Raw genomic sequence first — 13,102 nt, forward strand, 5'->3', positions numbered from 1 at the left:
TTTCCTCCCAATTCTTGGGGGACTTTTTTTTTTGTAAGCTGCTTGCTACTTCCAGTGGTTTCCCAAGGCAGATGGAGCACCAGATTTCCAAGAAAGATAAAGATAAAATTAGTTTCCTTACCTGTAATTTTGTCTTCTCTGATTAGGTATCCGCTGCTCTGTCAGGACCCACCCTATGTTGGTTGCTTTCAGCAACTCTTTTTGTATTCTGGCTTCATGGGGTTGGTCAATGTCATTCTCCTCAGAGGTTTTCTGGTTGGAGAGAGAGAGAATTGCAAATGTACTCTGCCTAGTACACATTTTGTCTTCAGAATGTACTCCAGCCAGATGATTCAGGGTTTAGTCAGCTTATTTTTCCTTGCGACTATGCCTTTCGCAGCTTTGGCAGTAGGGCCTTGCGGAGAGATGTGCCTGCAGTTCCAAGGTTACACCAGCAGAGGGTGCTGTAAAGCAGGCATTCAAAACTTGGAAGAGAAAAACCCTGCAGTTTTCCAGTCCTAATAGAGCAAGGGAGTCCCATTCAGAGAAGACAAATTTATGGGTAAGGTAACTAGTTTTTATCTACAGGTTATGCTCATCTACCCGTATAAATTTCTGTGTGGAAAGTATTTTGCCACAAAGAACCTGCAAAAACATCTTCCTATCTTGGGGTTTTCTATAGTTCTCATCACTGTAATATTGAATATTTTGAGAATTCAAGACTGAAATGCGTATACTGGACTCTGGGATTAAGAGGAAAGGTTATAAATTTACAGGATTACTGATAGGAGTGTTTAGGTTGGGGGCTTTAGCTCAGCTGACTAAAAGGCTCTTATTATATGCCTGGTATAAGAGGAAAGGAAAAACAGATGTTTTTATTCAAGAGACCACCATGCTTGTCCATTCTAGAAATGAGCCTTTGGGGAAAAACAACAACAATCAATATTTGAGAGACTGGCAGGGGCTGAAAGAACTAAATCTGCTTTACCATGCCTGAAAAATAAAAGCAGAACACACAGATATGCTACCTTTTTACAATATTCACTACTTCCTGGAAAAGAGCTTTCTCATCAGCAGCATAAGTGACTTCTAGTCCTGTAATTCCAGATCTTGTGAGCAAAGGGGCCTGGTCTCTGCTACCTAGAAAACAAGTGAAATAATCATTAATTTTTAGGACAAACTCCACAACTCTCTCTTATTCTTTAAAATAAAACATACAACTCAAATCCTTTGAACAGAGAAAATCATTTCTGTCTCTACAAAGTACATTCATATCTGTCTTAATATTGATTAAAAATTACTAATCCAATTAATCCTTCTCTGGATTATTTTTGTTCTCAAAGGTGGGTTTTAGGTACAAGTTTTCCATTTTTTTCACTTTGCAAATTGTTCAGTGAAGAAGAGAGAATTTTCTAGAAATTCCCAAAGATAAACAAATTTGACCCAAGGAAAAATGTTAGCATTTTACATCCACAACAGTCAGGCCAAGAACTATATCTGAAGAAAAATGTTAAAGAACTGTACTGCATCTTATGTTTTATATTCTTCATGCAAAATATCTATTTTAATTAACTACATTACACTTGTTTAGACTGGTTCTTTGCAAAGTGTTTTGAATATGAAAAGCCCTATACAACATAGTACACTTTTTAAAACACCAAAAACCTCCCACTGACTCTAGGAAATAAAAAATAACCAATTAGAGAGGAAGTGTAATGAAGCAGATCAACAACTGTGTCTTCAAGATTCCCTTACATAACAGATCATAACATCTCTGATTAAACCAATGAACTGGAGTTTTAAAAGAAGCTTGATAAAAGATGAATACATTAGACCACATTAGCTCAAAAAATAATTCTGTGCATTTTCAGAATTAAAAATACAGGCTGTCACTTAAAATGCAATAATGTAAAATGATGTGCAGCTCAGTCTCAAGTCACTCCTCAAGGAGTACGACAAGCTCTTCACTAAGAAAACAGTGAGAGCACTTTCCAATAAAAGGAAGAAAGATCATCACAACATTTACATGAATTACCTCATTTTATCACTAAATAAATTCTGCAGATCAGTATGTCTGATTTTTCAATATACTACTAGTCTTATGCACAGAGAGTTTTCTTCATAGTATTTCAGAGCAGTTCCTAAGGAGCCCTAACAGCCTCTCATGACAACTCTCCCTCAGTACAATAATGGAGTTAAATAAAAATACTAACAAAGAAACAAATACCAGAATAAGCTACATTAAAAGTAATATTAGGGACTTCACCTAAACCCATAAAATTCCTGCAATATCTTAACAAAGAAGCAGGTGAAGGATGGAACTGTTGCCTTAAGACTAAATTTCTTTTTTATTGGTAGGTTTTAGGCTACGCCTTTATTGTTAGACAGTATTTTGTGGTTTAATATACAGCTATAATGCCACTTTATTTTTTTAATTCCCCAGAAAAAATCTTAAAAGAAACAGGACTTTTTTTAATAGTCTAAACCAGTGGTACTCAACCTTTAACAGCTGGAGAGCCACTTCACCATTAAATGGAGTTGCAGAGCACCTTAAAATCAAGTACCGACATTGTGATCTTTGTGTCATGATGTTTCCTCAATGTCTGATGATGAGGCAGTGTCACATCATCATCTATTGACACACCATGACACGACACATCATCCCCTCTCCCAGCAGCTCTCTCTCTCTTTTCAGCCCCTTCTGGCTGCTGGGAAGAAGGAGTGTCGGTCTCTCCCCATTCTGCCCCCCGGCTGCTGGGTGGGAGGTGATCTCTACTCTTACCTGTGGGGGGATCCCAGCAGCTCCTTTTCTTTCCCCCTTTGGGAGGGGGAACTTCAGCGACTCCCACACTGCTGGTCCATTTGCTCAGTGCTCCCCGCGCTGCCTGATAGAGTGGAGCGCCGATCAGATGCCTACATTGCGAGAGCCGCCTGTAGGGCCATGAAGAGCCACATCCGGCTCTAGAGCCACAGGTTGAGTATCACTGGTCTAAACAAAGCCAAAAAGGTACAATACAATAAGGGCCCCTGTTCAGATCCTAAAAGGATCAGATAAAACCACAAATATAACCCTTACGTAAAATATTAAACATACTGTCTTGATTTAACATTTTCTATTTGTAGCTAGCCAGCAATTTCAGCAGGAGACTAAGGCAAATTTTCCTCTTTACACCTCTAGAAGACTGCAGGAGCTTGCTCACAAGTACACAAACACAGGTCTACTGCATACATGTATCATATCTGTGGTTTACAACCCATGCGATGGTTCATAGGAAGATATAAGCACGAAAACGCTACCTATGCCTACCTATGGCCTTTCATCCAATACTCACAAGAGGAAATTAAATGCGTTAAAACAATACTATAGAACCATATTTGATCATTGCTTGCTAATGCTTCATTTTTACAAGATACAGATTTTGGTAAAGTACTCTAAGAAAAAAAATAGGAACCTTGGCTTGAGATTGTTCTGTCTTTATCAATCACTATAGCACCAGTGATTTCTCTTTTATCAGTATTTGGCAGTGCTGCGTCAGATGAGATGCAGAAGAATAAAGCACAGATAGGATCAAACTCAGGGTCTGGCTCCAAGTCTCGTCTGGTTCGAGCATGTAACTCCATACTGATGAGTGTAAGGTTTTGGACCTACATCAAAAAAACCAAAACCCAAGTACAAGTTTATATTTTGTGGCTCTCTTCAAACAATTAAATTTCACACAGTTTTGAAAGAAGCAGATTATTCATACAAATGAAATCATTATAAGCAACGGTCCAATACATTTATATAATACTACTTACACATCAGAGGTTAAAAAAAACAGGTGACTAAGCCTACATTTTTAGAATCTGTTTTTAAAAGAATATTGTTTTGTGCCAGGTTACCAATAGACAACTGTATTTTTAAGTAAACTAACTTGGAATAATTGCATTGCCCGAGACCAGGATGTTGCCCCGCAGCTTCATGCTGCTGGTGAGTGACTGGTGCCCCATCAGCGTGTGCAGGCAGTTACCACTCTCCATGTCCCACACCTGGATCGACGTGTCCAGGGAGCCACTCACAATCTGCGTGGACATGTCGATCCGGGTGTGGGACATGGAGAGTGGTAACTGCCTGCACACGCTGATAGGGCACCAGTCGCTCACCAGCGGCATGAAGCTGCGGGTCAGCATCCTGATCTCGGGCAATGCAAATTCTACCGTCAAGATCTGGGACATCAAGACAGACTAGCGCCTGCAAATGCTGCAGGGGCCCAGCAAGCACCAGAGTGCTGTCACCTGCCTCCAGTTCAGCTCCAAGTTCATGGTGACCAGCTTGGATGATGGCACCATTGAGCTGCCACAGGACTCTTTGGTGCTTTTGACATATTGAATGTTTGTTTTCTAATGGGTACAGTTCTCATGGTCCTTTAAGTCTTGATTAAACATTTCAAATAGCAATACCAGGAACATGAAAGTTACATAATCCATAATATTAAGTTATAACACTTTTTTCACTTCCATACCATTTTCCATCAGAGAATCTCAAACTGCTTTACAAATCTTATTGAATTTAGCCTCAACATTTGTGTGCAACAAAGTATGACCTCAGCTCCATTTTTTACAGATGGGGAAACAGGCATAGAGAGATTAAGTGATTTGGAAAAAATTCACAGAGAAGTTGTGACAGAATCTTAAACAAAATACGCGGGACCAGAAGACCATCCTTCCATTTAGTTGGTCAATGGACATACAAAAACTTGGTAATTCTACACTATAACATGAATTTATGGTTATTCCATGTATTTTTTGTATTTTCCATTTTCTCTGCAAAATGACATTTTCATTTTGAAAAAAGAAATGTGGGTATTTGTTAATAAATTCCTTGCTTATCCCATATAGTTGGGAATCTAGCTTTTAAAAAAGAAAACAAAGCTTAGAAGTTTTAAGGAAGAAAAAAAAATCCTGTTTCCTCTTTTTTTTCTAGAATGCGCAATAGTTAGCATCTAAAAGACTCTCAGATTCCCCCTCCTTGTTGAACAGGGAGTGCCCACTGGGGAAGAAAATGAGAAGACACAGGTAGTACTCCTTTGTTTTATAACGGAAGGTCATTTCAAGTATGAAAGTCAGTTTGCTTGTTTGCAGATTAAGGGGATAAAAAACTGGGTATGGAAGAATCAGAGGACTGGAGTTGAAGTGACTCTAGCAGGTAGGCAAAGATCAGGACAAGGAAGCAGCAGAGTATTGGACACGAGAGGGACAAGGGAGTAGCAAAGGGTTGGAGGTGGTGAGAAGAAGGAAAACTCTAAACACAGTTCTTCCTCTCTTTTCTCAATGCCTTTGAAATTAATGTATCAGGTAACACTTCTTAGTACTTAGATATAATGGTTACAGGCTTGGCACTATATATAAATCTGGACTAAGCAGATAACAGCTACAGTATCACTATTAACAGATTCAGGAAAACAGTACACTTGGAATATTTCTTCAAAACCAAAAACTTAATTTGTAAAAGTGAAAGCTAAAATTAAGCTGAAACTGACTGTGGTTCTACCAGTCATCGGGACAGTGCACTATACTGTTCAGGGTTCCTGCTACTTCCTGAGTCCTACCTCATGCATCAGTCAACAAAGTGGAAGTACTGGGCTTTTTCAGTAAAAAAGTTAAACAATTTGCTGAATCAAAATGGATTGTTGATTTTTTTGGTAGTACTTTTTGTGCAGTACTAAGTATCTAGCCCTTCTAGTTATGATCCTTCTAAATTTGAAAACAAAACAGTTCTGGCTTTCTGAGTAATAACAATTTAAATATCTAGTTTAGCCTAAATAGATAAAGTAATTTAGCATCCACCAAATGTATTTTATATATTGTTTGATAAGTTTCAAAAGATATTCCCATCAAAATAAGACTCCATGATCTGAAGGTGCAAATAACTGAATATTTGATTTTTTTGTTCTTCTTTAGAGCTCAACATAGGAGTTAAAGAGAACAAAACCCAGAAGATAATAGGGAGTTTAGAAACTCTATTGGTGAAGATCTTGGTGACAGGACTGAACATTTTCCAAAAGTTTCCACAGAATTTATCAGAGTTGTTGGTAGATTTCTAGTGGCTCAGAATCATCAGGAGAAGTTATACAGTAAAAGCTCTTTTAACCAGGCCCTTCACCAGCCAGCAAGCTCTATAAATTGGCATTTCTGATCTTCATTGAAAGTCTGGTTTATAATGCAGTTAGTGTGGGGCCGGTAGGGGGCTGGGGCATGGGAGGGGCTGTGGGGCATGCTCTGGGAGGGAGTTTGAGTCCGGGAGGGGGCTTGTGGCAGGGGTTGGGGCGTGGGAGGGATTCGGGGTACCGGATTGGGGGGGTCACACAAACCTCTAGGGGCTCCTCGCAAGTGGCTCCCCATCCTTGCTGTTGCTGGTGGTGGCACGGCCAGGCAGCTCTGCAAGCACGCTGCCTCCATCCCGTCTCAGAGGGCTGACTCTGCGGCTCCCTGCCCATTGGCTGGGAACTGAGGCCAATGGGAGCTGCGGGGGTCGGTGCCTGCAGAGGGACACAGAGTGCCTGCTTGCAGAGCTGCTTGGCCGCACCTCCACCAGGAGCAGCAGGGACGGGGAACTGCTAGAGGTGAGCGCCCCCCCATCTGGCACTCCAAACCCCCTGCCAGACTCCTGCCCCAAGCCTCCGCCCAGACCCAAACTCCCTTCCAGAGTGCGTGCCCTGCAGCCCCTCCCATGACCCGTGAAAGTGAATACAAGCAGCTTATGTCTGATGCAATGAGGGGAGCAATGAAGGAATGTAAAGAGAGGGATGATATGGTCAAAGTGACAAGCTAGGAAAATGATCTTTGCATCAGAATTCTGAATGGATATGAGCAGAGCAAGTCTGCATTTGTCAAGGCCAGATAGTAGGATGCTGCAGTAATCAAGATGCAAGACAAGAGCCTGGATGAGAGTTTTACTTGTGGATAGATAGGAAAGGTTATAACTTGGAGATGTTATGCAGAAAGAACTGACAGGATTTAGACATAGCCAGAATGTAAGGACCTAGAGAGAGGTCTAAATTGAAGATTATGCCCAGGTTACAGGCCTGAGTAACAGGCAGGATGGTGGTATGGTCCACAGTAATCAAGAAAAGAGCTAGTGGGAGGACGTGGCAGGGAAGAGAAAGAGGCTTTGTTTTAGCCATGTTGATCTTGAACTGATGGCTGCACATCCATGAGGAAATGTGAGACAGAGCGAGATTTTAGTTTGGACAGGAGACAGATCTGGAGTAGAGAGGTAGATCTGTGAGCCATCGGCATACAGCCAGTAGTTGAAGTTGTGTTTAGAGAAGAGATTACTATGAGATACTGTGGCAAGGGAGAAGAGAAGGGGACCAAAGACAGAGCCCAGTAGAATCCCCACCGAAAAGTTGGAGGGTGAACGAGGAGGCTACTCTGAAGAACACGCTGAAAGAGTTATTACATTTCAGCCTAAGTGATCATTCAAAAGCATTTTGGCCCAAATTCACAGTAAAACTTAAGCACTTTAACTTCATGACGACTACTCACTTGCTTAAAGTACAGTAACTCCTCACTTAAAAGTCGTCCTGGTTAACTTTGTTACCTTGCTGATCAATTAGGGAACATACTCGTTTAAAGTTGTGCAATGCCCCCTTCTAACGTCGTTTGCCGCCGGCTTTGTGCACTGCTTGCAGGAAGAGCAGCCTGTTGCATCTAGCTGGTAGGGAATTGTAACCAGGGTGGACCAGCAGCCCCCTTATCAACTTCCTGCTCCCTTAAGTTCCCTGTGCTGCAGCCGCCTGTATCAATCGGCAGTTCAGCTGTCCCTCCCCCCACTGCCATGTGCTGCTCCTGCCCCCTGTCTTGGAGCTTCTCCCAGAGACTCCCTTGCTGTGCGGGGGGGGGGGGGGGAGGGAGGAGGGGAAGAGAGGGAGCTAATGTCAGGATGCCCCCTCCCCCCTGCTCCTGCACCCCACTTACTTCTTCTCCCTATAGAGCAGGGAGGGGACACGGACAGAGAGAGCCTGGGGCAGCACCTGCTGTCTCAACTTCCTGATCCACTTAAAAAGACAATGCACTTAAGAGTGGGTGAGCTTACTTAAAGGGGCAGTGTGCATCTCTCTCTCTCACACACACATATAAGCTGTGTGTCTGTCTCTGTCTGCTATGCGGTCTCCCCTCTCTCCTGTTCATGCTGCCTTGTGTGAGAGACTACATTAACAACAATGTGTTAACCCTCGAGGGCTCAGCCAAGTGTTAGTTCATCATTTAGCAGCAAGGCATTCCCTGGGAAATATCCCTCCCTCTTCCACCCTCTAACTTCACCACCTCAACCAAGCTTCACAATCATCATAGTTGTGAACAGTATTAAATTTACTATATAATAAACTATATAATATGTAGTTTTTTGTCTGGTGAAAAAAATTTCCCTGGAACCTAACCCCCACTATTTACATTAATTCTTATGGGGAAATTGGATTCAGTTAACATCATTTCACTTAAAGTCGCATTTTTCAGGAATATAACTACAACATTAAGCGAGGAGTTACTGTATGAAGGGGTGATGGAACCGGGGATGGAGGTTGGCGGCAGGCAGCACCCCTGCAGTAGAAATATTGTGTAAGCTGATCCAAGTTTTTGGACCCACGTCACACTCCTATACATTCTGGGAAGTAATGTTCCCTGTAAACTGCACACACGCAAAGGGGGCAGAAGCAAGAGCAGGACATGGAAGGGCTAGAGTGGCTGTTGCAGGGCCTGGGATCAGGCTGGGAAGCAGGTAGGAACTGAAGTGATTGGGTCAGGGCTGAGAGCAGCTACCCACAGCAGCTGGCGAGAGACACATGAACAACTAGAACCCTGCACCACCCTGAGTCTTGAGCTGTTCCTCTCCACGCTGTCCACACAAGTCTCCCCATGCACAGCATACACCCCACTCCCACTCCTTTGTTTCCACCCCCTGCCCCCATTCAAAGTAAGCTTCTGACATCTCTGTATGTATGTGCTTACATGTTATGCTGAATAGGAATCTTTACCCTTTCCTCCTCAGTAAGGGCAATATCAAAAATAAAAATTCAACAGAGGAGTGTGACCTAGTAGCTAACAGAAAGGATTGAGAGTCAGGCTATGGATATTGTATTCCTGATTCTGCAACTGCCATCCTTTGTGATCTTGGACTAGCCATAAAAGGGAGACAGTTAACTTAAATAAAAAAAAAAAAGTCTGAAATTTTTTTCCTGTTGTCACAAGTAACACCTAAGATTACTGTAACTGATAGATTAAACTTGCCTTTACTCTCTTTTGAGTTTTTGTTTACTTTGTACATTTGACAGCACTTTGTATACTTTCTGTTAGTCTTTCATAAAGCAATAGATAAGAGGAAAAACAGTTTAAAAAACATAAAAAATACCCAAATTAGTGATGGTTTAGGGGTTTATGCAGTATCTAAAACTACTTTTAACTCATTAGATTTCGAGTTAATAGGAGCCCTTTAAACATATATAGTTTATTTTCCTCTATAGGGAAATGGGAATAATACTTACTTTGCCAAAAAAGGTGTTGTGAGACTTAATTCAATACTGTTAAAAGGAAAGAACTTTTGAGAGCCTCAGACAGAAGTTACTATAGAAGCTTTATTAAAAATTAGAAATACCAAACCCTGATTAACAAGGATAGAATTCAACAATATTTCTTCCTTCAAACTCCTGCTTCCTTAAATAAAATTATAAAGCATGAATAAAGTTATGAATCTTTGGTGTTGCAGCAAGTTACCTCATGTAAAGCCTTTGCTTCCTGCAGGTTTTGCACACTGACTTTAAAACCGTAAGAGTTGTTTAAAGATGGTCCTTCAATCTGAGAAGTTTCTTTCTTTGGGGCATTGAGAGCAGCAAACTGATTCTATTGAAAGAAATATATGCAGCAAAAAGATGAAAATCTATAGATTAATATGTTTATGTTTCATTCTTCAGGTTACTGTTTTCCTATTTAGCAACCTAAAGTTAAAAGCTCCTCTACAACAATTATAAGGAAACTTTCACTTAGCCCTTGTCTACACAATGAGTTAGGGTACGTCTACACAGCAAAAAACAAAACAAAACAAAACCCCACAGCCTGAGTCAACTGACTTGGGCTTGTACCACAGGGATAAAGATAACTGTAGATGTTTGGGCTCGGGCTAGAGCCCAGGTAATAAGACCCCCAGCAGGGTCTCAGTACCAGGGTTCCAGACGGAGGCCAAATGTCTACATGGCTATTATTAGCCCCGTAGTGCACACCCAGCCAGTTGACCTGAACTCAGACTCGCTGACAGTTGTTATTATTATTTTGCTGGTGAGACGTATCTTTAGTGTGTGACAAGCCAGGATGTGAATCTACAGTGCAACATCTTGCCACGCACTAACTTGTCATGTAGACAAGACCTTATCCTACCTTCTTGTGTCAGTTTCCAATAGGAAACCAAACCAACTGTTGTATCATCTTCCCTTTTTGGTCTAATTTTAATGACATCTCATAGCGTAACAAGAATTTTAAAAAAGGGGCGAGTGCCTCTTCAATTTCAACTTTCAGAAGGTTTCGAAGCGACGAAAAGGAGATTTTGGTCAACATGTGGTACTTATAAACTGAGCAATGTAGTAGTCACTTTTGCATTGGGTTGATCAAACCTGTATAATAGATTCATCTAGAAGCATCTATTTACATACTGTAAAAACAGCAAAGAGTCCTGTAGCACCTTACAGACTAACAGACGTATTGGAGCATGAGCTTTCGTGGGTGAATACCCATTTCGTCGGACGCATCTGACGAAGTGGGTATTCACCCTCAAAAGCTCATGCTCCAATACGTCTGTTAGTCTGTAAGGTGCCACAGGATTCTTTGCTGCTTTTACAGATCCAGACTAACAGGGGGCTACCCCTCTGATACTATTTATATACTGTATAATTCCATCTCTTGGTTGTGTGTTTGTTTATATATACATGCACTTATTCTCACTATTGTATATTGACACTAAAATGTTAAAATTGAAACAACAAACGAAAGTTTGTAATGATCAATTTTTTACAAAAAATCATAACAATTTGAAGAAAGATAGAGACATCTTAGGATTTGATGTGATCGAATAACATGTTTATCACTTTGCTCTCATTATTCCTTTTGTATTTGTATCCTTATAATTCCTCTTTAGTTACCATGATTACTCTGTCTAGTGCGTATGTTTATTACGCACACACACACACAGATAATAATTTCCCAGATCACAACAGCAAAAAAAAAAGCAAAAGTCCATGAAAAATAGACAATTTATCACAGACTCTACAAATTCTAAAAATTGGAAAGGTCAAAATATAAATACAAGTGAGATAAAGGTACTTGACATATCGACTATTTTTGCTTCTGAACTTGAAAGCACACTTAAATGTAATTTAATAAACATGAATCTTTGTTTCCAATTCTAATTTACCTTCACTTGTGTTGTTAAAAGTACTCTTCGAAGAGTGTCAGAGTTACTTCCTCTTCTATGATTCAATTTCTGCATCTTTGGTTCTGTAAAAACAGAGAACAAATGCAAATGTCATTTAGTTTCCCCCAAACATTCTCAGAAAACTGAACTACCTACCAGGAAACAGAAAATTCTTCTATCTAATATAATGTGGACAAATTGATCGCCTCCAGTCCAAAGAATAGCTTTGATAGGCTAGTGTGTTTTACAGACTATATCGCACTGTATAATAAGACAAAAACACATGGTTATCTTGGACAGTCTTAAAATTTAAGATATTTAATATTTATATTCTAATTTCAAAATAAGTATGTGTTTGAAACATACCAGCAACTTAAGCAAAAGACTCAAAAATACTCTACATTTAATTTCAATTAAGTTGTTCATGTTTTAACCATCACTTTAGAATTCATATTCTAACCACAGTACCACAGTTTTTAAGGTGTTCTGACACTCAAATCTTAATTCATAATTGAATAATTACTTTCACTGGATAAACACTTGTGAAATATATCCCTTTCAAAAATAAAAACATGTTTAACTTGCCCTTCCTGTTGAGAGATGGTTATTTTTCAATTATTTCTAAGTATATTAATCTCTTTTCCTATTATTTGCAGGAAATGTTTTTGTACCTCTTTTTGTTGTACCTGGCTTAATTAATAAATTTACCTGTTGATAAAGGAGTAAAATCAAGTGCTTCAGCTATTCTTTCTTGACATTTTCTCTGTACAATGGGTGTGCTATGTAGGCAAACTGATTCAGAATTTCCAGCACCTTCTCTGACCAGAAGTGGAGATGTGCTGAAGGATGCCCGACCATCTTTGACATGTTTCTGTACATTCTCACTGTGTGCTGTGTCATTTTCTTCCACAGGAGACGAAATTATGTTCTGACTCTGCCAGTCTGCATCTTCTAAACTAGATGGTTTGGAATCTGGGGATGCTGCTTGTTGCCAAGGAGGAAGCACTGGTGAATCTGGTGAACTATAATTGACATAATAATCATCATCCTCTTCTTCTTTATCAAGTTCTATTGCTGAAGGAGCAAGCAGCAATGTCTTGCTTTCAGGTGGAGTTTTACTGGGTTCTATGGTATTTGTAGAAATCTGTACAGTATTAATATATTTATCACAAGTTTCCTTGGTCTGTGTTGGTGTAGGATCTGCCTGTGAAACAGGAGCATCTTTTGTAGGCACAATAGGTATGCTGTCTTGCAGGCTAGGTAAACTGAAATTCTTAGCTGCTTTTACCACTTCAGTAGGCTGATCTATAGGCAATGCTATGGATCTGAAATTCTCTGTTGCTTTCTCAGTGTCAACAGGCTGATCCTTAGGCAACTTCTTGATATGCTCATACTCTTCTTTGGCATGAAGCCACATCTGAACCTGTTGGCGACTCGGAGCGCATTTACATGGCATGATGACTATTTTTTTATCTTCGCTAGTTTTATGGCTATTAACTTCTCCTTTGCCAGCAATGGAATGACAATTACGTGGCGGTGAACCTGGTCTAGGACTTTGTGTCATGGCTGAAAATGCAGTCTTCCAGAGGCGTAGTCCTTCCAATGAGAAATCTCCCTCAAACTCAGGCAGATCATTTGGAAGTCTAGTTTCTACTGTGAGAAGCCGTCCTCCAATCTCCCTGTAAA

The 13,102-nt window shown here is 40.4% G+C and overlaps 1 protein-coding gene across 2 annotated transcripts in view; it reads right to left on the bottom strand.

Annotated features, from left to right (window-relative positions):
* The window catches only part of REV3L (REV3 like, DNA directed polymerase zeta catalytic subunit), a 242,819-nt gene that overhangs the window by 55,043 nt on the left and 174,674 nt on the right, over positions 1-13,102 (bottom strand). For both annotated transcript variants that reach the window (XM_045010184.1, XM_045010187.1), the window contains 5 exons: positions 12,125-13,095; positions 11,417-11,499; positions 9,730-9,855; positions 3,432-3,624; positions 1,008-1,119 (listed from right to left, as the gene is read on the bottom strand). In XM_045010184.1, the coding sequence (XP_044866119.1) occupies positions 1,008-1,119; positions 3,432-3,624; positions 9,730-9,855; positions 11,417-11,499; positions 12,125-13,095 (1,485 nt within the window). The remainder of the gene's footprint in view (positions 1-1,007; positions 1,120-3,431; positions 3,625-9,729; positions 9,856-11,416; positions 11,500-12,124; positions 13,096-13,102) is intronic.

This window comes from Mauremys mutica, chromosome 3 (genome assembly GCF_020497125.1).
Source record: "Mauremys mutica isolate MM-2020 ecotype Southern chromosome 3, ASM2049712v1, whole genome shotgun sequence".
Lineage (NCBI taxonomy): Eukaryota > Metazoa > Chordata > Testudines > Geoemydidae > Mauremys > Mauremys mutica.